General features: G+C 34.2%; 1 protein-coding gene across 1 annotated transcript in view; it reads left to right on the top strand.

Moving 5' to 3' along the window:
• CENPK (centromere protein K) overlaps window positions 1-19,880 on the top strand; it is a 41,876-nt gene extending 21,996 nt beyond the window's left edge. The window contains exons 6-11 of the mRNA XM_045895501.3: window positions 749-795; window positions 11,366-11,448; window positions 11,542-11,640; window positions 11,974-12,106; window positions 18,351-18,404; window positions 19,016-19,880. Of these exons, the coding sequence (XP_045751457.1) occupies window positions 749-795; window positions 11,366-11,448; window positions 11,542-11,640; window positions 11,974-12,106; window positions 18,351-18,404; window positions 19,016-19,174 (575 nt within the window). The 3' untranslated portion in view covers window positions 19,175-19,880. The remainder of the gene's footprint in view (window positions 1-748; window positions 796-11,365; window positions 11,449-11,541; window positions 11,641-11,973; window positions 12,107-18,350; window positions 18,405-19,015) is intronic.
• The last annotated feature ends 3,650 nt before the right edge of the window (window positions 19,881-23,530 follow it).

The following is a 23,530-nucleotide window of genomic DNA, read 5'->3' as shown; positions in this document are numbered from 1 at the left end:
GTAAAACCAGCAATAACAAAATGAATAACCCTTGCATGTATATGTACAGATAATGTACATGTACATATACATATACATGCATAGGATCATATAATTAGAGATATATTTAAGGACACAGTATAGATTATTAATTTTATTTTTGAGAGATTGAAAAACAAAACAAAAGGCACAAAGTCCAAAAATGCATAAATGTCATGTTTGTCTAAAATTATATGTAAGTTGATTATATATGTAAAGATGTTAAATAAGAAAATAGAGGTATCTTAAAAACCACAAAATCAGGGGTGCCTGGGTGGCTCAGTCGTTAAGTGTCTGCCTTGGCTCAGGTCATGAGCCCAGGGTCCTGCTTCTCCCACTCCCAGTCCCCCTACTTGTGTTCCCTCTCTCGATGTGTCTCTCTCTGTCAAATTAATAAATGAAATGTTTAAAAAAACCAACCAACCAACCAAGAAAAAAACCTGCAAAATCAAATTCTTTATTTTTGAGAAAATTTTTTTAAAAGATTTTATTTATTTATTTTGACAGAGAGAGAAAGACAGTGAGAGAGGGAACACAAGCAGGGGGAGTGGGAGAGGGAGAAGCAGGCCTCCCGCTGAGCAGGGAACCCGATGCAGGGCTCGATCCCAGAACCCTGGGATCATGACCTGAGCTGAAGGCAGATGCTTAACAACTGAGCCACTCAGGCGCCCCTATTTTTGAGCTTTAACTAAGCATATATGTATAATTTTGGTTTGTTTTGTTTCTGTAGTAACTCCACTGAATGAAGAAGTTCTTGTAACATTAGGCAAAGAAGAGGTAAGTCACTTAATAAATCTGTAGTAACCTTAATTAACCTATAACTAGAAGTGTTTGGGATTCATGAGATAAGTAGGATGAATCTACTTTAAAGCCATATTAATTTTTTTATTTTGATTTTATGTTTTATTGAATGGAATGTTTTAAATGACTTGAATTTCATTTCACCAATTTGTATATCAGAACTATTGTTCGTATTTAATGTGAACTTTATTCTTATATTTAATTTCCAGTTGATTAAACTCTTCATAATACAAGCAAAAACATTAAACATAGTTAAATGATCATAATATACATCTGTTCTTCTCAAAACTTAACCTACATATCAATAAAGATATTTTTTTTAACATGTAAGTCCATTCGGTCAAAGTCCATTAGGTCAAACAAGAATTGTAAACAAGGTTGTAATGCATGGAAAGAAATAAGTATCTGTGTGTCAAGAGACAGAGATAGGGATGAAAAGATATTATCTGCCCTACAGAGTTGAAAAAAAGTCTTGGGATTTGAAGGAAACTTGTACTACAAAATCCAAGGTTCAAGTTTGAAGCTAAAAACAAGATTTCTTTAACAGCAGAACATAGATAGGCTTTCTCTTTTCTAATCAGGCAGCTAACTTTTTACCCCCACACTTGGAAACTGGAGGTATAGGATATGGAGAGATTAAACTGTTGAGGCTCTGGACCCAGGGATACCAGGTTGGGTGTTTAGTAGGGTTGGCGTGCAGGTCAAAGGTCAGAAAGATCCAGTTAATATTTTATACTGTGTGGTGGAAGTTCCAGCTCCTTTCTCTGCTCTTTCTCAGAGGTCTTACAATCTATTATAAAATAGCCTCAGAGTGGAGATAAAACAATCTTCTCTGGAAAATCTAAATGGCTTAAGAAAAAGATCTATAAGTGTTAATTTTTGGCGTTCTCAGTGAAAAAGCAGGATTGGTGTACATCAAAACATCCCATTCATAACAGGGTTTTTAGTATTTTTGAGTTTTGGCCAGCCAGTGGTCATCAGTGTTTGTGAATGCCTCCAAATAGAAAGGTAGTAACCCAAAATAACTGATAAAGATGAACCTTAAGGAAATAGAGACAATTCAGGGAACAAAGAGAATTTAATAAACAATATCTTCAGGGGCGCCTGGGTGGCTCAGTCGTTAAGTGTCTGCCTTTGGCTCAGGTCATGATCCCAGGGTCCTGGGATCCAGCCCCTCATCAGGCTCCCTGCTTGGCGGGAAGCCTGCTTCTCCCTCTCCCACTCCTCCTGTTTGTGTTCCCTCTCTGGCTGTGTCTCTCTGTCAAATAAATAAATAAAATCTTAAAAAAAAAACCCCACAAACAATATCTTCAGAGAGACAAAAAAAATTTGATTAAAAAATAACAGAGACACCTAGGTGGCTCAGTCAGTTAAGTGTCTCTTGATTTCGGCTCTTATCATGATCTCAGGGTCATGAGATCTAGCCCCGTGCTGGGCTCCTCACTCATTCGGAGAGTCTGCCTGAGAGTCTCTCTCTCTCCCTTTGCCCCTCGCCCTGCTTATGCATGTGCTCTCTCTCTCAAATCAATCTTTGAAAAAACATTAAAAAATAACAGAATGCCAACTTAATAAAAGTACTACTTCATACCCCCTAGCATGGCTATAATCAAAAGACAGACAATAACAAGTATTGATGAAGATATAGAGAAATTAGAACATTGATAAACTGCTAGTGGGAGTGTAAAATAGTGCAGCCACTTTGGAAAACATTTTGGTAGTTCCTCAGAAGATGAAAGAGTTACTATTTGAACCAGTAGTTTCACTCCCAGCTGTATACCTAAGAGAAATGAAAATAAGTGTGTGTCCACACAAAAACTTAAATATGAATGTTCATAGCAACATTTTTCTTAATGGCCAAAAATGGTAAACAACCTAAATATTCATCAACTGATGAATGGATAAATAAATTGTGATACGTCTATACAGTGATGTATTATTGTCTAAAATAATGAAGTACCGATATGCCATAATATAGGTGTATTTTGAAAACATTATGCTAAATGAAAGAAGCCAGTCACAAAGGATTGCATATTATATTATTCCATTTATATGAAATGTCCATAATAGGCAAATCCATAGAGACAGAAAGTAGGTTGTTGCTTATTGATTAAGGCTGGGTGATTGGAGAAGAAATAATGAGTGACTGCTAATGGATACTGCTAACAGGTTTCCTTTTGGGATGATGAAAATGTGCTAGAACAGATTGTGGTGATTTTGCACAACTCTACAAGTACCGTAAAAATTACTGAATTATACACTTTAAATGCGTACTGTATGGTATGTGGAATATATCTCATAAAAGCTGTTATTTTAAAAAGGACCAATCAGAGAATAAGAGCCTTTCTAAATAAAAACATGATACCTGAAATAAACACGAAAATGTTGGTAATTATAGTCATGGAAATCTCCCTACAGAGTAAGGATGGCAAAAAAAGGAAAATTGGAATAACAGAAGATAGTAGAACTAGAGTATCAACTCAGAAGTACAAAATACAACCAGTAGAAGTTCCAAGTTTTTGAAAAATGGAAGGGAAGAAACAATAAATAATACATGAACATTTTCCCAGAATGAAAGATAAAGATTCTTTTTTATATTGAAATGAGCCACCAAATTTTCAATATCATGAATTAAAAATGACATGACATAATGATCCACTGTAATTTTCCCTTTGGTAGCAGCCCTTAGGCTAGTAACTCTGGTTTGAACTGGCTGGAATCCAAACGATGCAGTACCAGCATTGGCCTTAAAATTTTCATTTGAACTATTACAGATAAAAATAACAAAGAGGTTGAATATTTAGCTTGTTTCTTTCACAGTATCATAAGTATTTCCGTATGCATCCAGTCAGCCAACTGTCTGAGAATTTTTTCTGGCATTTCTGAATTCCCAGAATACTTCTGCCTGTAATTATTGATCATGGTGCAACTGTTGTCTTCTTTTTTGACTGGGTAAACATCAGGCACCAGGTTCATCATTCTCTGCCCAATTATCCTTCTTTTTCCCACACAGTGCTTTCATTATGTTTTGGTGAGCCAGAGTCATAGCAAAATCCCACTTCCGAGGCCAGCTGTTGTCAGGTTTTTCCCTAAGACCACTCTCATTTCGTTGATGGGCACACAGGAGTCAGAAAAGCTATTGTACTCATGGTTACAGTTTATTACAGTGAGGAAACACAGATTAAAATGAGCAAGGGAAAACACACATAGGCTAAACTTATAGTAGTCCTTTCCCAGTGGAGTTGATAAATTTGTTTAATTCTCCTTGCAACTGAGTGCACAACATGTGCAAAGTGTTTTCAAATAGGGAAGTTCACCTGAGCCTTGTCTAGAGTTTTTATCAGTAGTCAGTCACTATGCATAAGGGGCCTCCTTGACTGACCTCACCTACTCACACTCCAGCCCTCCAGAGCAAAATTGCATTCACTATAAATCACATAGTTAGAATAAACTCTCTAATCAAACTGGTGCCAAGTGTGGCTTGCACTCACAACACCAAGATCAAAAGTTGCATGCTCTACAGACTGATCCATCCCAGCACCTCTATATAAACACTCCTATCAGACATAATATTCCAAGGTCTCAGAGCTCATCCTTCAGGAGTCCACAGGGGACCTGTCCTGAAGACAGGCCTTTCTTGGTAATGTGCAGTTTGTACAACTTCTTCCCTGGACACTTATCTTTTTATTCTCTTAATAGTGTCTTTTAAGAAACGTTAAGTTCCCAATTTGATTAACTCTGTTTAATCAAGTTTTTTTTTTTAAGGTTTGTGCTCAAATATAAGAAATATTTGTCCAACTTAAGGTCACAAAGATTTTCTTTTCTTTAAAAATTTCAAAGTTTCACATTTATGATCCAGTTTGAATTCATGTTTTTATATGGAATGAGTTATTGATAAAGCTGTATTTTCTTTCATATGAATACTAATTGTGGGTTTCCAGCACAAATAGTTGAAAAAAATTATTTTTTCTCTTTTGAATTTCCTTTGCATGCTTAATGAAAATTAATTAACCAACCATATATGTGTGGATCCATTTCTAGACTCCATTTGTTCTTCATTCTGTGGTTATTTCTTTTCCTTTTTTCTGTGTTTCTGTCTTTAGGTCAATACCACATTGTTTTATTTACTGAAGTTTTTAAGTCTTAAATAAAATAGTATGAATTCTCTATCTTTTTTGTTTCTTATCGAAATTGTTTTATATTTTCATATAGAGTTAGCTGGTCATTCAATCCTGTAAAAAGCTTACTGAATTTTGACTGAGATTGCCCTGATTCTGTAGTTTAATTTTTTTATTTTATTTTTTTAAAAGATTTTATTTATTTATTTGAGAGAGAGAAAGAGAGAGAGAGCTGGAGAGGGGGGAAGGTCAGAGGGAGAAGCAGACTCCCCGCTGAGCCAGGGAGCCCGATGCGGGACTCAATCCTGGGACTCCAGGAACATGACCTGACCCGAAGGCAGTTGCTTAACCAACTGCGCCACCCAGGCGCCCTCTGTAGTTTAATTTGAGGAGAATTGACATCTTTAATATATTGAATCTCAGTTCGAATCCATGAGCCTTGTATGATCTCTGTTTTTATTTAGGTCTCCATTTATTTAGTACTTTTAAGATTTATCTCATCAGTGTCTTATAATTCATTATATTAAAGACTAAAAAAGAAAAAAGACATTTGATTGTCCCAATGAATTCAGAAAGAATAAGTGACAAAATTCAATATTAATTCTTGATTTTTTAATTTTTATTTTTTTAAGAAAACTACCCCCTCTTATGTGGGGCTTGAACTCATGACCCCAAGATCAAGATTTTCATGCTCTACTGATTGAGCAAGCCAAGCATCCCAATTCATGATTTTTTGAAAGAGTTAATAAATTGTAATAGAGGTGTGCAGGTCTTACACATTTTTGTCAGGTTCATCCCTTTGGTATTTCATATTTTTGATGCTATTAAAGTGGTATTCTTTTTTCAATTATCAATTATTTAATCCTGATACATACAAATACAATTAATATTTATATATTGATCTTCTATTAGTGAGTATGATAAACCCCTTTATTCTAGTGGCTTTTTTGTAGATGTTGTAGGATTTTCTACCTGGCTAGTTGTATCATCTGAAATCAGGGGCCCTTATATTTATTCCTTTACATCTGGATGCCTTTTATATATTTTCTTTCTTTCTTTCTTCCTGTCTTTCTTTCTTTCAGAGAGAGAGAGAGAGCAAGAGCATGAGTGGGAGGGGCAGAGGGACAGGGAGAGAGAATCTCCAGCTGACTCCACACTGAGCTCGGAGCCAGACTCGGGGCTCAGTCTCACAACCCTGAGATTGCAATCTGAGCTGAAACCAAGAGTCAGGTGCTTAACTGACTGTGCTGGCTAGGTGCCGCTAGATGCCTTTCATATGTTTTTCTTGGCTTATTGTGCCGTTCTAGAACTTTTTTTTTTAGAGATTTATTTATTTGAGAGAGAGAGAGGGCGCACTAGCAGAGGGAGATGGAGAGAATCCCAAGGAGACGCCCCACTGAGCCCAGAGCCCAACACAGGGCTCAATCTCATGACACTGTGATCATGACCTGAGCCAAAATCAAGAGTCGATGGCTTATCTGACTGAGCCATCCAGGTGCCCCTAGAACGTTTGGTACATATTTAATAAAAGTGGTGAGAATGGACATTTTTGCCTTGTTCCCGACCTTTGTGGATAGCATTTGCTCTTTCATCATTAAGTGTGATATTAGTAGTAGGTTTTTCATAGATGCCCTTAACTAAGTTGAGGAAATTACCTTCTATTACAATTTATGAAGTCTTTTTCTAAAATCATGAATTATTATTGAATTTTGTCATTCATTCTTTCTGAATTCATTGAGAAGATGATACTTTTTCTATTTTAGTCTATTGATGTAATAAATTACACTGATTTTTTTTTAAGCATGGAATATTATATTAGTTTCAGGTATACAATATAATGATTCAACAATTCTAAACATTTCTCAGTGCTTATCAAGATAAGCGTACTTTTAATCCCCTTTATCTCTTTTCCCTATCCCTCCATATACTTCCTCTCTGGCAACCCAGTGTGTTCTTTATATTTAAGACTGTTTGTCTTTTTTTTGTTGTTCTTTTGTTTCTTAAATTTCATGTATAGGTGAAATCATATGGTAATAGTCTTTCTCTGTCTGATATATTTCACTTAGCATTATCCCCTCTAGATCCATCCATGTTGTTGCAAATGGCAAGATGATGTTCTTTGTTATGGCTGAATAATATTCCAGAGTACCTATATATCACATCTTCTTTATCCTTCTCTTGAAGGGTACTTGGGTTACTTTCATATCTTGGCTATTGTAAATAATGCTACAGTAAACATAGGGTGTATATATCTTTTCAAATTAATGTTTTCGTTTTCTTTGGATAAATACCTAGTAGTGGAATTACTGGATCATAAGGTAATTCTATTTTTAATTTTTTGAGGAACCTCCATACTGTTTTCCACAGTGGCTGCATCCATCTGCATTCTCACCAACAGTGTACAAAGATTCCTTTTTCTCTACATCCTTGCCAACTCTTGTTATTTCTTGTGTTTTTGATTATAACCATTTGATAGGTGTATAGTGATATCTCACTGTGGTTTTAATTTGCATTTCCCTGATGATTAGTTATGTTCAGCATCTTCATGTGTTTGTATGTCCTCTTTGTTTATTTTTTAAAGATTTTATTTATTTATTTGAGAGAGAGAAAGCGAGCACGAGCAGGGCGTGGTGTGCAGAGGGAAAGGGACAAGCATACTCCCCGCTGAGCGAGGAGCCTGATGCAGGGCTCAATCTCAGGACCCCAGGATCCTGACCTGAGCCAAAGGCACATGCATAACCAACTGGGCCACCCAGGCACCCCTGTATGTTCTCTTTGGAAAAATGACTATTCAGGTCCTCTGCCCAGTTTTAATTGGACTATTTGTTTTTGTTGTTATTGAGTTGTATAAGTTCTTTTTTTTTTCTTTTTCTTTTTTTTTTTTTTTTAAAGATTTTATTTATTTATTTGAGACAGAGAGAATGAGATACAGAGAGCATGAGAGGGAGGAGGGTCAGAGGGAGAAGCAGACTCCCTGCCGAGCAGGGAGCCCGATGCGGAACTCGATTCCGGGACTCCAGGACCATGACCTGAGCCGAAGGCAGTCGCTTAACCAACTGAGCCACCCAGGCGCCCTATAAGTTCTTTATATAGTTGGATATGAACCCCTTATCAGATGTATCATTTTCAAGTATCTTCTCCCATTCAGTAAGTTTTATTGATGGTTTCCTTTTTATTTTGGTGTGGTCTCAGTAGTTTAATTTTCCTTTTGTTTTCCTTGTCAGAGGAGACATATCTAGAAAAATATTTCTATGGCTGATGTCAAAGAAATTACTGCCTGTTTTCTTTTAGAAATTTTATGGTTTTAGGTCTTACATTAAGGTCTTTAACCCATTTGGAGTTTATTTTGTGTATGGTGTAAGAAAGTGGCCCAATTTCATTTTTTTGCTTGTGGCTGTCCAGTTTTCCCATCACCATTTGTTGAAGAAATGGTCTTTTTCCCATTGTATATTCTTGCCTCCTTTGTTGTAGATTAATTGACCATAACAGCATGGATTTACTTCTGGACTCTATATTCTGTTCCATTGATCTATGTATCTGTTTTTATGCAGTGCCATACTGTTTTGATTACTACAGCTTTGTTGTATATCTTGAAATCTGGGATTGTGAAACTTCCAGCTTTTGTTCTTTTTCAAGAATGCTTTGGCTATTTGGGGTCTTTTGGGGTTCCATAGAAATTTTAGGATTATTTGTCTTAGTTCTGTGAAAACCACTATTGGTATTTTGATAGGGATTGTATTAAATCTGTAGATTGCTTTGGGTATATAGACATTTTTAACAATATTGGTTTTTCCTGTCCATGAGCATGAAATATCTTTCCATTTGTTCTTGTCATTTTCAATTTATTTCATCACTGTTTTATAGTTTTTGGAGTATAGATCTTTCACTTCCTTGGTTAAGTTTATTCCTAGCTATTTTATTGTTTTTGGCGTAGTTGTAAATAGATTGTTTTCTTAATTTCTCTTTCTACTGCTTCATTATTAATGTATAGATATGCAACAGTTGCTGTATATTAATTTTATACAGTGACTATACTGAATTCATTGACTTAGTACATTGATTTTTTAAAAAAAAATGATATCTGTTTAATTAACCATGTATTCCTAGGATAAACCCACTTTGCTTAATCTTTTTTATTTATTGATGGATTTAATTTGCTGAAATTTTATTAAGGTTTTTGTGTCTGTATTAATAAGAGATACTAGTCTATGGTTTTCTTTTCTTGTGACATCTTGGTCAGGCTTTGGTATCAGGCCTATTAGAATGAGTTGAGAGGTATTCTGTCTTCAAAAGAGTTTGTATAGAATCAGTATTATTTATTCCTTAAATGTTTGCTAGAATTCACAGGTGAAGGCATATGGGCCTGGAGTTTTCTTTGTGGGAAAATTTCTAGCCACAAATTCAGTTTTTTTATGGCTGGTCAGGTTTTCTCTTTTTCTCTGAATAAGTGGTAGTTTGTGTCTTTTAAAGAGTTTGTCCATCTCATCTAATTCGTCAAATTTATTAAATTTGTTCTTAGCATTCCTCCATTACCATTTTAATGTTTATAGTAATGTCACCTCTCTCATTCATAATGTTAGTAATTTTTGTTCTTTTTTTCTGTTGTAATTAGTGTGGGTAATTATGATGACCTTCTCAAAGAATCAGCTTTGGGTTCATTGATTTTCCCCCCAGTTTTCTTCTTGTTTTTCTGTATTTAAGTTCTTTTTAATCATTATTTTTTATTCAGTTTACTTTTGATTTTATTTGTTCTTTTTCTTGTGGAGGAAGCTGTCCTTATTTGAGAGCTTTTGTTTTTCTTTTCTTTTTTTAAGATTTTATTTATTTATTTGAGAGAGAGAGAGAGAGAGCATGAGCAGGGGAAGTAGTAGAGGGAGAAATAGACTCCCTGCTGAGCAGGGAGCTGATAGGGGGCTCCATCCCAGGATCCTGAGATCATGATCTGAGCAGAAGGCAGATGCTTGAAGGACTGAGGCACCCAGGTGCCCAGAGAGCTTTTGTTTTTCTAATAGAGGCTTTTACTGCTGTAAATTCTCATCTGAGTACTGCTTTTGCTTCACCCCAGAAGTTTTTATTTTGTTTTTATTTTCAAATAGTTCATAATAATTTTTTTCTTGTAGATTACTTCTTTGACTAATGGATTATTTAGAAGTGTGGGTTTTTTTTATTCTTATGTTAATTCCCATACATTACATCATTAGTTTTAGATGTAGTGTTCCATGATTCATTGTTTGTGCATAACACCCAGTGCTCCATGCAGAACGTGCCCTCCTCAATACCCACCACCAGGCCAACCCATCCTCCCACCCCCCTCCCCCCCAAGAAGTGTGTTTTTAATACTTAAATGTTTGCAGATTTTCCCAGTTACCTTTCTATTATTTATTTTTAATTTAATTATATTGTTAGTTCATATTTAATGTAATATCAGTGTGGTTGCTCTGCAATCTTTGTACTTGATTTTTCTTTCCTATTTGTATTACCTTTTCTCTGTTCCTATTTTCCTCTCTTTCCAATTTCTTGACTTGTGTGGTTTTAAAAATAAACCTATTTTATTTATACTATTGGTTTACTGGTTCTTCCCCTGCCCCCCCTTTTTTTTTCGTGGTTGCTATAAGGTTTATGATACACATCTTTAAATTATCACTGATTTAGATGTGTAAAAGGCCAATGGAAACCCTTGACATCAGGAGAATGAAACACTAGCTAATTTGTTCTAGAAACAAAAAGATACTAGAAAAAACTCCAGTTGTTACTGTAATTTACTGTAGCCACACAGTCTTCTTTGATGTTTCTCAAATATGTCACATATATTCTTGCTTCAGTGCCTTTGTACCTACAATTTTCTCTGCTTGGAACATTCTTTTGCTAGATATGATCATGTCTTATCTCATGTCTTCTTTATCTGCTGCTATACTGTTAACCTGATCAGAGAGGTCTCTCCATGTCATACTACCTAAAAGAGCCATTCCTACAATTTTTTCTTCATGATACTGATCACTCACAGGAGTTATATATTTGTCTCAGTTCTCCTCTTGTTCATCTTTGAATCCCTGACTCCTTCAACAATGTCTGGTAGTCAATGATCAATATATATTTGTTAAATGAATGGTAATCATTTGTGTCTGTTTTTGTATAGTCTCCTTAGAAAAGAGACCTAATCTACCTGATTACTGAAAACATACTCTTTAATTGTCTTTCAGTATCAAAATGTATTGCTCAAAACTCCTTCTTATATTTTTGAATTTAACAAATGAAATATTACAAAGAACCTAGTACCTGCTGTATATTTTCCTTTCAGACTTACTGGTAGGCTTTTTTGCTCTTGGTTTCTGATTATCTATCCTAAACAAATAATGTAAATTTCACTCTCATTTAGAAATATAACTGTTTATAGGATTACAGACTAAACAATTTGCATTATTTTGTTCTAGTTCCAAAAATTGAGACATGATCTTGAATTGGTGCTCTCTACTATTCAGTCAAAGAATGAAAAGCTAAAGGAAGACTTGGAAAGGTATAATTATAATTACCTTTAATCACTGATATATGTTGAATTGGTATTAATGTTTTATTTGGCTATGTTGGTATTGTTTTTCCATGTTTAAAGGGAGCAACAGTGGTTGGATGAACAACAACAGATACTGCAATCTCTTAATGTACTACACAATGAATTGAAACATCAGGTTGTGACATTTTCTGAATCAAGGTATTTGTATTCTAGTTTTTTGAAATAGGAAAAAGTTATTTTTTTATGTTACATGAAATACATACATGAAAAGAAGGGAAATTTTATTAGAAATTGTGGGTTTTACTTAACTTTTGCCAACTGTTATGTGACATTTGATTAATGACTTGATGTATAGTTTCCCTACATGTTAAATAGAGAATTTTACTTTCATAAAGCTAGTTATTTCGTTTGAACAAATGAAGTTTGAAAAACGTGTTTGATCAACTTTATGAGTTACCAGTTACATATACTTATGTATTTTATGTATTTTATCAGTAAAATGTTTCTCTTAATTTTTAAAATATGTATTAGAATCTTTGATGAGCTGAAAACTAAAATGCATGATATAAAAGAATATAAGGAGAAACTCTTGATTACCTTGGGTGAATTTCTGGAAGATCATTTTCCTCTGCCTGATAGAAATGTGAAAAAGAAAAAGAAAAAGGTAAGTTTTAGGGAACACATTCATGTAGATATTTATATTTGAGATTATTTCACATAGGTTCAAATGTAAATTTTCTGATAAATTTTTGTAAGTTTATTATATGTTTCAAAGATTCACACAGATAAATGTATAGAAATATTCCATCATATTATAATATTGACTGAAAAACTAGAAGCAACTTAGTTCAATAAAACAGGATTAAATGCGTTTTTAAAATATTTACCCATATGGTGGGAAAAAATATACCTTTTAAAAATAATGTATTGAACAGGTATTTAATACCTCAGAAGAGGTATTAAAATGCTCACAATTTATTGTTAAATGGATAAAACAGCTAACTAAATATTATGAGTCTAATTTGTAACAAAAAATATAATAGTGCCTATGTTGGGGGCTAGGATTTTAGGTGAGATTTGTTTTTGTTTCTGTTTTTACTATTTTCCAAAGTTTCCATGATGAGCATATGTAACTTTTAAAATCAGAAGATAGCTGTTAGTTAATGTAAGTTCTTGACTATTTTACTAGTAGTTATGATGGAATAAACCTTTTCCACAAAAGCAAATAAATATTTTATTTGGTGACAGAAGATTGGGAAGAACTACTTTAATGCCTTTTTTAAAAACAGTATATAGTATAAATAAATAAAGCTTGTGGAAGTAGAGTAGGCATTGAAACCGGCACCAGAATGATCTTTCTAAAAATATATATTTTAATCATTTTTCAACATAAAACTGATGGCTCCCTACTGGATGACGTCTAAAAACTCCTTAGAGTAATGCATTTATATTTGGACTTTATTTATCTCTTTACCTCCTGCCCAACCATTCTTTATTCATCTCTTGCATGAATCCATTCAACCATACCACTCTAGTCCCAGCAAGTATGCAATGACCTGTCATTTTTTGTGCCTTATACGTTTTATTCCCTCTGCTTACAAAACACTTCCTATCTGATGAGGATAGCAAATTCTTAAGAGTCAAACATCATCTTTTGCATGAAGTATTTATATTTTAAGATTTATTTATTTATTTTAGAGAGAGAGAGTGAGAGAGCGCGTGGCAGTGGGAGGAGTAGAGGGAGAGGGAGAGAGAAATTTAAACAGTCTTTGTGCAGAGCATGGGGCCTGACATGGGGCTTGATCTCATGACCCTGAGATCATGAACTGAGCCAAAACCAAGAGTTGGACGTTTTGGGTGCCTGAGTGGCTCAGTTGGTTAAGTGTCTGCCTTCGGCTCAGGTCATGATCCCAGGATCCTGGGATCGAGCCCCACATTGGGCTCCCTGCTCTGCAGGGAGTCTGCTTCTCCCTCTTCCTCTAACCCTCCTCCCACTGTGCCCTCTCTCTCTGTCTCAAATAAATAAATGCATACAATCTTTAAAAAAAAAAAAAGAATAGTTGGATGCTTAACCACCTGCGCCACTGAGGCACGCCCTTGTGTGAAGTATTAAACGAAGTTTATGTGCCATTTTATTAGCATTTGTCACAGGATTTTGTAGTAATTATTTATGTCTATCTCTCTTTTCACCCACCATGCACTCTGAGCTCCTTGATGTGTTGAATTCATCTTTGTAGGTCTACCGTCTTGCGTATGTATTATAGTACCTTCTGAGTTCATATTTATTGAATGACTGTGAGTATACTAGGAAAAGGAGAGAAAGTTTTGTTTTCGGGCGCCTGGGTGGCTCAGTTGGTTAGGCGACTGCCTTCAGCTCGGGTCATGATCCCAGGGTCCTGGGATCGAGTCCCACATTGGGCTCCCTGCTCTGCGGGAAGCCTGCTTCTCCCTCTCCCACTCCCCCTGCTTGTGTTCCCTCTCCCGCTGTGTCTCTCTCTGTCAAATAAATAAATAAAATCTTTAAAAAAAAAAAAAAGAAAGTTTTGTTTTCTTATAATCTGTATTTTTTATTCTTCCCTTTCTTCATTGTAACTATCAGGAGGCTTTACATATGTTATGGACTATGTCTCCCATTCTATCTGTTGTTATTTATACACCTTGTTCTAAAATTACTGACAGCCTCTGTTAACCATTAAGTTCAGGATTCCCTACCTCTTAATGATCATAATCCTACAATAACTCAATGACATTTTCTGATTCCAGTCTTGCCTGTTTTCAACTTTTTTTTTTTTTTAATCTATCAAGCTTCTCCAGTAATAGAACCAGAGGTTTTGAGGGATTCTAAAAAGGAATCATTGATCACCAGAAGCCATCATGGGTTTATTAGGTCATATTTGATAAACTCAGTTTTTTAAAATGAAGTATATGAACTGTTGATAAATGTTACAAAACGATAGATTACTTTCTCTTTTTTCTCTCTCTCTGTCAAGCAGTAATACTGGATGTATTAGTTGACTCAGTCTGCCTTAGTAAAATACTACAGATTAAATGGCTTCAACAAAAGATTTTATTTTCTCACTATTCTGGAGGCTAGAAGTCCAAGATCAAAATGCCATCTGGGTTAGTTCTGCTGGGGCCTTTGTTCCTGGACAGCCATATCTTGCTGTCCTCACATGGCCTTTTCTCTGTTCGAGAGTAGAGAGAGCTCTCTGGTGTCTCTTTGTCTTATTATAAAGACACCAGTCCAGCTGGATTAGGGTACCACCATTATGGTCACATTTAACTTTAATTACCTCTTTAAGGGCTTCATCTCCAAATATAGTCACCAGGGGGGCTAGGACTTGACCATGTGAATTTTGAGAGGCACAGTTCCATCCATAACACTGGGCTTTATCAAATTCAAGGATGTGTACAAAAAGAAAAAACTTGAATCCCTCCACTACATCATTAACATTAGGTGAACATCATTTGAGACATCTTCCTAAACACATACAAGTATAGAAGCATAAATGGATTGATGGATATGCAGATCAGTGGTTTCTTTTAATAAAGATTTTATTTATTTATTTATTTGAGAGGGAGAGAGAGAGCACACAGAGGGAGAGGGAGACACAAACTCGCCGCTGAGCAGGGAACCTAACACCAGGCTCAATCCCAGGACCCCAAGATCATGACCTGAGCCAAAGGCAGACGCTTAACTGGCTGAGCCACCCAGGTGCCCCCAGATCAATGTAGTTTTGTATAGGCCAATATAAAATAAGTATTACATATAATTTTACTTATATTGATAGAAGAAAAATGAGTGAAGTTGATTTATTTAACTCAGATAAATATTTCTTTGCTTCAAGTGATTTTAATTCTGGAGAGATCCCTAATAGAAAACAAATTATGAGAAACATTATAAAAGATTATAATACGTTTTTAAATTTCATCTTTCAATTTTAGACAGCATTCATTGACTCCCTGCTACAAAAGATGAGGAAATTAACATTCTTCCTCCTATAACCTCATTATAATTTGTGTTATTTATTTTAACTTTGGCAGGTTTATAGCGCTTTTATTCTGTTCTCATACCAATATTCATGTATGTGTTTAGTCTTTATATTGTATTGAATTCAATGCTTATCATCTTTTACCATTTATTTTTAAGTTTTTAAGTTTAATTAGTTGTTTGATTTGATGGATTTCTTTGATAAGTAATTTGTTTAAGCAGAATTCCTGGGCATTTTATTTCTTAGGTTCTTGAATGATGAAAATACTTTATTTGCTTTTACAGCCAAAGGATATTTTCAGCACATTTAAAAAAAAAAAATTTAAGATTGGTAGGGATTGCTCCATTCTTCTGAAATACAGTGTGCTGTGGAGATCTGAGGTCAGCCTCTAGATATCTTGAGTACATGCCTGAAGAGTTCTTTATCTTTGAACTTCAGTAATTTAACAGAGATATGTCACAATGTTGATCATTCAATATCAGTTTTGCTTTGAAGTTGGCATTGTTTTTAGGGGCAGATTTAGGTCACATTTCATTTCATGGAAATTTTATTTTATCATGTCATATTGTTTTTCATATCTTTATATTGAAAACTTTTTTTTTCTTGGTTTGCTCTCATATTTTTCCTCTGCTTTTTCTTTGATTGTCTCAAACATTTATATTTTAATCTGTGCTTTGTAGCTTCTTATTTCTGTATCAATTCTTTAATTCTCTTTGCTTTCATCACTACTGAATGCTGCTTTTTTTTAACCACTCTTTCATTTGTAAGGTATTAGAGGTCAGGAGATTTTGAGATGCAGCTTTACTATCTTTACTCAGTAATTGCATTTATTTTTACTCTTTCTTTAGTATATTTGTACTTACATAAGAGTTTAATTTTTTTAATTAAGATTTTATTTATTTATTTATTTATTTGAGAGAGGGTGAGAGAAAGAGATAGCAGGAGTGGGGTGAAGGGCAGAGGGAGAAGCAGAATCCCCACTGAGCAGGGAGCCTGATGCGAGGTCAGATCCCCGGAATCCAGGATCATGATCTGAGTGGAAGGCAGACACTTAACCGACAGAGCCACCCAGGTTCCCCTACATAAGACTTTATAAGGACTCCCTGGTAATCTTTGACTGGTATCAGGAAAGTACTAGCTGTCACTATAGTAGGTGACTTTGTAATTAATTAAATGTCTGAACGCAAGCTGCTCATCAGGATTAATATTATCTTGGAAGGGGATTTCTAGCAGATCCCCTTTAGATCCTTGTCCTATTGAATATTTTGTTTTTTGGGGGGTTTTTTTGTTTGTTTTTCGTTTTGGTACAATAAGGTGTTTTTTTAAATAAAGCATGGGGACAGGACCCATGGGCACAAAGAGATGACCTATGGAATTTTTTTTTTTTTAAGATTTTACTTATTTATCTGACAGAGAGAGACATAGCGAGAGAGGGAACACAAGCAGGGGGAGTGGGAGAGGGAGAAGCAGGCTTCCCGCGGAGCAGGGAGCCCGATGTGGGGCTCGATCCCAGGACCCTGGGATCATGACCTGAGCTGAAGGCAGACGCTTAATGACTGAGCCACCCAGGCGCCCCCCTTTGGAATATTTTTAATAGGAGTTTAGATAAATAAGTAGAAGGCATGGTCATGAAAACTTGCAAATGATAAGAAACTAAGGGAGCTAGATAGTAAATATACTCGATGACAGAATTAGGCCTATATTTTTCAGTTGGCTAGAACTAGACCAAATAAAATAGGGATAATATTTAATGGAGGTACATAGAATATCTTTCTTGGGTTTAAAACATTGAAGAATGAAGGAGACCTGTCTTGGCTAGGTGTATGAAAGAGGCTTACGCATTTTAGATGATAGTATGCTCAGAGAGAGGTCAGCAGGGCAGAATAGATGCCCAAAAGCTGATGAATAAACTTGATGAATAAAATACCAGCATCTGTAAGTATGGAAGTGAGTCTTCCTTTTCATCTTTGCTGTTTAAATCACACTTGTATCATGTGGAGACTGGATTGAAAAAGAAAAAACAAGATAAATTAAAGCACACTTAGCACCCATGATATGAGGGGCTGCAAGGCTATGACTTGTGAAAAATAATTGAAGGAACTAATGATTAATATGGCAAAGACTTAGGGCTCATAATACCTGTCTTCAAATATTTGAGGAATTCTTGGATCGAATTGGAATGGGATTTATTCTCTGTCATTCCAAGGAGAAAAGAAGCAGTGAGTTGAATTAACATTAGGAACTGTCAAGAACTATAGAAAGTTGAACAAGGCTCCCTGGGAAGTAAGTTTCCTTTCCTGAAGCTGTATAAATACTGCTTGGAATGCCATTTGTTTGAAAATTTTTTTTTTTTTTTAAAGATTTTATTTATTTATTTGACAGAGAGAGACAGCGAGAGAGGGAACACCAGCAGGGGGAGGGGGAGAAGGAGAAGCAGGCTTCCCGCAGAGCAGGGAGCCCGATGTGGGACTTGATCCCAGGACCCTGGGATCATGACCCGAGCCGAAGGCAGTCGCTTAACCGACTGAGCCACCCAGGCGCCCCTGTTTGAAATATTTTGATTGGAGAGTTCAAACATTAGACTTTCAGTTACATGAGTATATATAATATGTATAATGTAATTTATCCATTATATATTTGTAGATAGTCTGAATTGTATCTTCTTGTAATTGCAAAAGATTTCAGTCTCTTAGAGGTTGTTTGAACTTTGTTTTTATGAACCTGTTTAGTACAGGCAGATTGTTTACTTTCAGAATTCTTTTAAAATCACCTAATTATAAATATTTTATTTTGATATACCTTGTACCATTGCAATTAAGAAATATTACTTTAAAAAATTTTTGTTATAAATATAGTCTAGTTGGCCATTGGCAGAATTGAAATGTTAATTCTTTGTTATTCACATTTCTGTCAAAGAAAAACATTCAAGAATCAACTGCACAGCTGATAACACTGCATGAAATGTTAGAGGTAAGTGTTTTGTGTAGTTGTTTTGTCTTCAAGATTTCTTTTAATTACTGATTTCTGAACGATTATACACAAGGTCAAAGCAAAATACTGCATTAGTTCTTAAATATACCAACCTTTATTAAATATATTTATATTAATTTATCTTTAGTATAAGACTAGGGTCTGTTTTCTATACCTTACTAGAAGGAATATTGTCATTTTTTAAAAGAACATAAGATTGGGGACTAGCCCTTAATCATTCCCAAGATGATTACTTTAAAAAAATTCTTGTGTTGTTATTTAGTATTTACACAGTGAAACCCTATGCTTTTACATGGATGGAATCTTTAGTTGGCATCTCTATTTTATCTGAACTACATGTTTGAGTTTAAGGATTCTTTCCACAAAGTTGCAGAAACTTGTACACAGTAAAGATGTTTCCATTTATTAATATCTGTAGTTTTTTTTAAAAGGAAGAAAATTATTTAAGTTAATACATAGAAATTATGACAAGCAATTATTCAAGGAGAAAAGAGATCAACATTCTTTGGTAAACAAATTTTTAATGTTTTATTATAGCTGTATCATTTTTTTACTAAGTATGGTATATCTTGAACGATATTTTTTCCTAGATTCTTTTAAATAGATTATTTGATGTTCCACATGATCCATATGTCAAAATTAGTGATTCTTTTTGGCCACCTTATATTGAGCTGCTCCTTCGTAATGGAATTGCCTTGAGACATCCAGAAGATCCAACCCGAATACGATTAGAAGCCTTCCATCAGTAAAAGGATGGTCTCTTTTTTTCACACAGTACTTAATGAATCTTGTCATTCAAGGATAATAGAAACACTGAGGATTTACTTGGATAAAGAACGTTATTTGCAAATCAAAGTACATAGTCCCTCTTCCTTTTATCCATAAAATGACCTGTGCCATCTCCTATTCATTTATAAATGGTTCTTTCAATTCATTCAGTGCTTTGGTGTGTTCAACTGGATGGAAAAGAATGCAAGTAAAAATATTCTAGACTTAATCATTATAAAAGTTTTGATATACCTTCTGCAGTATTCTTTGGAAAATTCTTTGTTAATTTATAATATTGCTTATGTAATTTTTTCCTTTTGAAATTTATGACAGTTTATTTTATGCATTTTGAGTTCCATTTGGTGCTTATGTCTTTAAATTTAGGAATTATAATGGAAAGGCCATTTAATTTGCAGGTGGTTTTTAAATTGACAGTATCTGATGTAGATGGAATACATAATTTAAAAGTAGTAAATCTGTTCCATGTATACTGCCTTATTTCTAGATTTGTTAAAAATTGGAACAGAAACTAATGGATAAGGGTAGCATGAAAACTATATTTTAGTATGTATTATATACCAAGTGATATTATATATTAAACCATTCTTGATTGTTAGTTATTGTTAACAAAATTGTGTTGATAAAATTTTGTTAATTCTCCATGACCTTTCTGTCAATAAAATTCTCTTATCTAAAAATCTCTAGCTTTTCTGGTGATGTGGCATGATATTTTAATAAATTAATTAAATAGATTTTTTTCATAGGTTGAAAAATGAGGATATTATAATACTCATTCAAGATTACAAACAAGCTAAACTAGAGAATTCCAAATCCTTTTAGTATCATTAGCTTTCTAAGAGGACTTAGTGTGTACTTTTTTATATTTGAAAAAGCTTTCTAATGTTTGTCATCCATATTTCTTTCTTACCTTAAATACTTCATTTTTTTTTAAAGTAAGCAAATACTATTCCAAGTATATCTTGTCCCTTTTAGAGAAAATACAAATACTGTTACATTTCAGAGAATGTAAGTTCTTTTATGGGAAGATGACATATAAAGTACCTTGCTAGACTACTCCAGTTAAAGTCAAAGGAGTGACTATCTTTTAAGTTCTTGAAGTTACTGGAGAAGGGAGAAATTGGTTCAGTCAGTATAACCCTGACAATAATTCTACAAAGTAGGTAGTACTGTTGTTCATGAACTTCTTTGTGTTGCAAATTACAGAAAGAAATAGATAAAGCAGTAAATACCTTGCTTTATTGGGCAAGTCTTCATTTCACATTTTACTCATAAAGATAATGGTTAGGATCTTTTGAGTGCAGTATCTTATATAAAGCATTAAAGAAAATATAATGATTACATCCTATTTCTTCTTATAGGCTTCTTACGTAGCAAGATTATTTGCCCAGTTTTGATCTCAATTATAAACAAAGTAAGTTATATAGTAGAATTAGTCTTGATTTGTACTCCATCTAAGCTTACAGCTCTTGTAATCTTTCTGTGGTTTTGAGAATGTTGGAGAAAATGTTTCAAGTTCTGAGGACTTTTATGTATTTTCAATTTCACTGCTTTAAGATAATTACTGAAATCTATTAAGACTTAGGATTGGTTTTTATTTTACTGACTCTTAAATATGATAATGCAAAATGTCAGAAAGTAATACCACATTCTAGCTTTCCCACACCAGATGGTGATGTTAGCCTAATTTAAAAACAAAAAATTGTTTTAGTCTACCAGAAAATTTATTTAACTTTGTTATTGGCTGATGTGTATGTATGGACTGATTTGGGAGAAATTATATCTATATTTAGTTGGAAATTCAACCCATATGATTATGACCCTTTGAAACTTATATGTGGTTGTACATCTGTATTAACATTTCTGATACCCTATTTTCCTTAATTTACTTTTTTGTTTATTTAGCTAACTATTAGTTTACTTCTTTTTTTCCCCGTAACATATATTTGGATCAAATGTCTCCACATAACATTTTTGCACATCAACACTTTGAAATCAAGACACTTGATCTTATTAATGTATATATTACTATAACAAAAATTGTTTTTTAATATATTGACAACTATTGCACTCTGATTTTTTAAATTGAGGTATCATCGACATACAATGTTTTATTAGTTTCAGGTGTACAACATAATGATTTGATGTTTGTATATATTGTAAAATGATCACCACAACATCTGTCATCATAGTTAACAAATTTTTTTTTACTTGTGATGAGAACTTTTAAGATCTATTCTCTTTGCAAGTTTCAAATATGCAATACAGTATTAACTACAGTACAGTCACCGTACTGTACATTATATACCCACTGACTTATTTTATAACTAAGTTTGTACCTTTTGACCCTCTTCACTAATTTTGCCAACTCTCCACCCCATCTCTGCCTCTGGCAACCACCAATTTGTTGCTTTGCATCTATGAGCTTGTTTTCTTGTTTTGTTGTTTTTAGGTTACACATATAGGTGAGATCATATGACCCATAACTTTTTCTCTTTTTCACTTAACATAATGCTCTCAAGGTCCATCCTTGTCACAAATGGCAAATTCCATTCATTTTTATAGATGAACAATATTCCATTGTATTTATATGCCACCTTTTCTTTATTCATCTATTGATGGATCCTTAGGTTGCTTCCATATCTGGGCTATTGTCAATAATGCTGTAGTAAACATAGGGTTTTATATATCTTTTTGAGTTAGTGGTTTCATTAGTTTGCTTCTTTGTTGCTTTTACCAAGAATTATACTTTTCAATTCTGTAGAACATCCTTTATTTGAAAGTGAAGTTGGGTTAATGGTAAGTGTATATTGCAAACTCTAGGGCAGTCACTAAGAATATTTTCAGTATAATTGATGTGCTAAGACAGGAGAGAAAATAGAATCGTGTAAAATGCTCAATTAAAACTAGAGAAGACAGAAAAATGGAAGACAAAGAGAACAAAGACAATGAATAGAAAATGGTAACAAATATGGTAGATGTTACTCCAGATAATAATCATTTAATAATCATTTTAAATGTGATTGGACTAAATATACCAATTCAGGCAGGACTGTCAAAATGGTTAAAAAAACAAGACTCAGAGTATATGTTTTCTGCAAGAAAACATCATATTTCCACATCATATTTCAGATGAAATATAAAGACTCGGATCAAAAGTAAAGGGACGGAGAAAGATATACCATGCTAACATTAATCAAAAGAAACCTGGACTTATGTTAGACAAAGCAGACTTCAGAGCAAATGACCAGGGATTACAAGGAACATCACATATTGATGAAGCTGTCAATTCTCCAAAGACATAATAATCTTTAATGTGTATGCACCTAACTTTATCAGAGTATATAAGGCAAAAATTGATAGAACTGCAAGAAGAAACAGATGAACTCACAGTTATTGTTGGAGACTTAACATTCCTCTATCAATAATTGACGGATCTAACAGGCAGAAAACCAGTAAGGATATAGTTTAACTGAATAGCACCATCAATCAACTGAATCTAATTGACATTTATAGGATAGTAATCCAGCAATAGCAGAACACACATTCTTTTTTTTTTTTTTTTAAAGATTTTATTTATTTATTTATTTATTAGAGAGCGAGCGAGAAAGAAACAGCATGAAGAGGAGAGGGTCAGAGGGAGAAGCAGACTCCCCGCTGAGCAGGGAGTCCGATGCGGGACTCGATCCCGGGACTCCAGGATCATGACCTGAGCCGAAGGCAGTCGCTTAACCAACTGAGCCACCCAGGCGCCTGGAACACACATTCTTTTCATGTTCACATGGAACATTTACTAAGACCACATTCTGGGTTACTAATAAATTTTTAAAAGACTACAAATTATGCTTTGAGACTACAATGGAACTAAACTATAAATCAATAACAGAAAGATACCTGGAAAAATCCCAAAATACTTGGAGATTAAACAATATCTAAACACATACATTAAAGATGTCTCAAGAGAAATGCTTAAATATTTTGTACTCCATGAAAATATAACTCCTCAAAATTTGTGAGATGCAACAAAAGTGAAGTTTAGAGAGAAATTTATAGCATTTAATATATTAGAAAAGATGAAAGATCTAAAATCAATAATCTTAAGATTTTACCTTAGGAAACTAGAAAAGGAAGAGCAAAGTAAATCCAAAGTAGCACCTGGCTGGCTGGCTCACTTGGGTGAAGCATGTGATTCTTGATTTCAGCGTTATGAATTCGAGCCCCATGTTGGGTGTACAGATAACTAACTAACTTAATTAATTAATTAAAAAATAAATCCAAAATAATAAGAAAAATGATAAAAGAGTAGAAATCAAGGAAAA

Source organism: Mirounga angustirostris, unplaced genomic scaffold (genome assembly GCF_029215605.1).
Source record: "Mirounga angustirostris isolate CCGP_5_RB_7025 unplaced genomic scaffold, mMirAng1.0.hap1 SCAF_7, whole genome shotgun sequence".
In the NCBI taxonomy this organism is placed as follows: domain Eukaryota; kingdom Metazoa; phylum Chordata; class Mammalia; order Carnivora; family Phocidae; genus Mirounga; species Mirounga angustirostris.
This window is presented reverse-complemented; position numbering and strand designations above follow the sequence as displayed.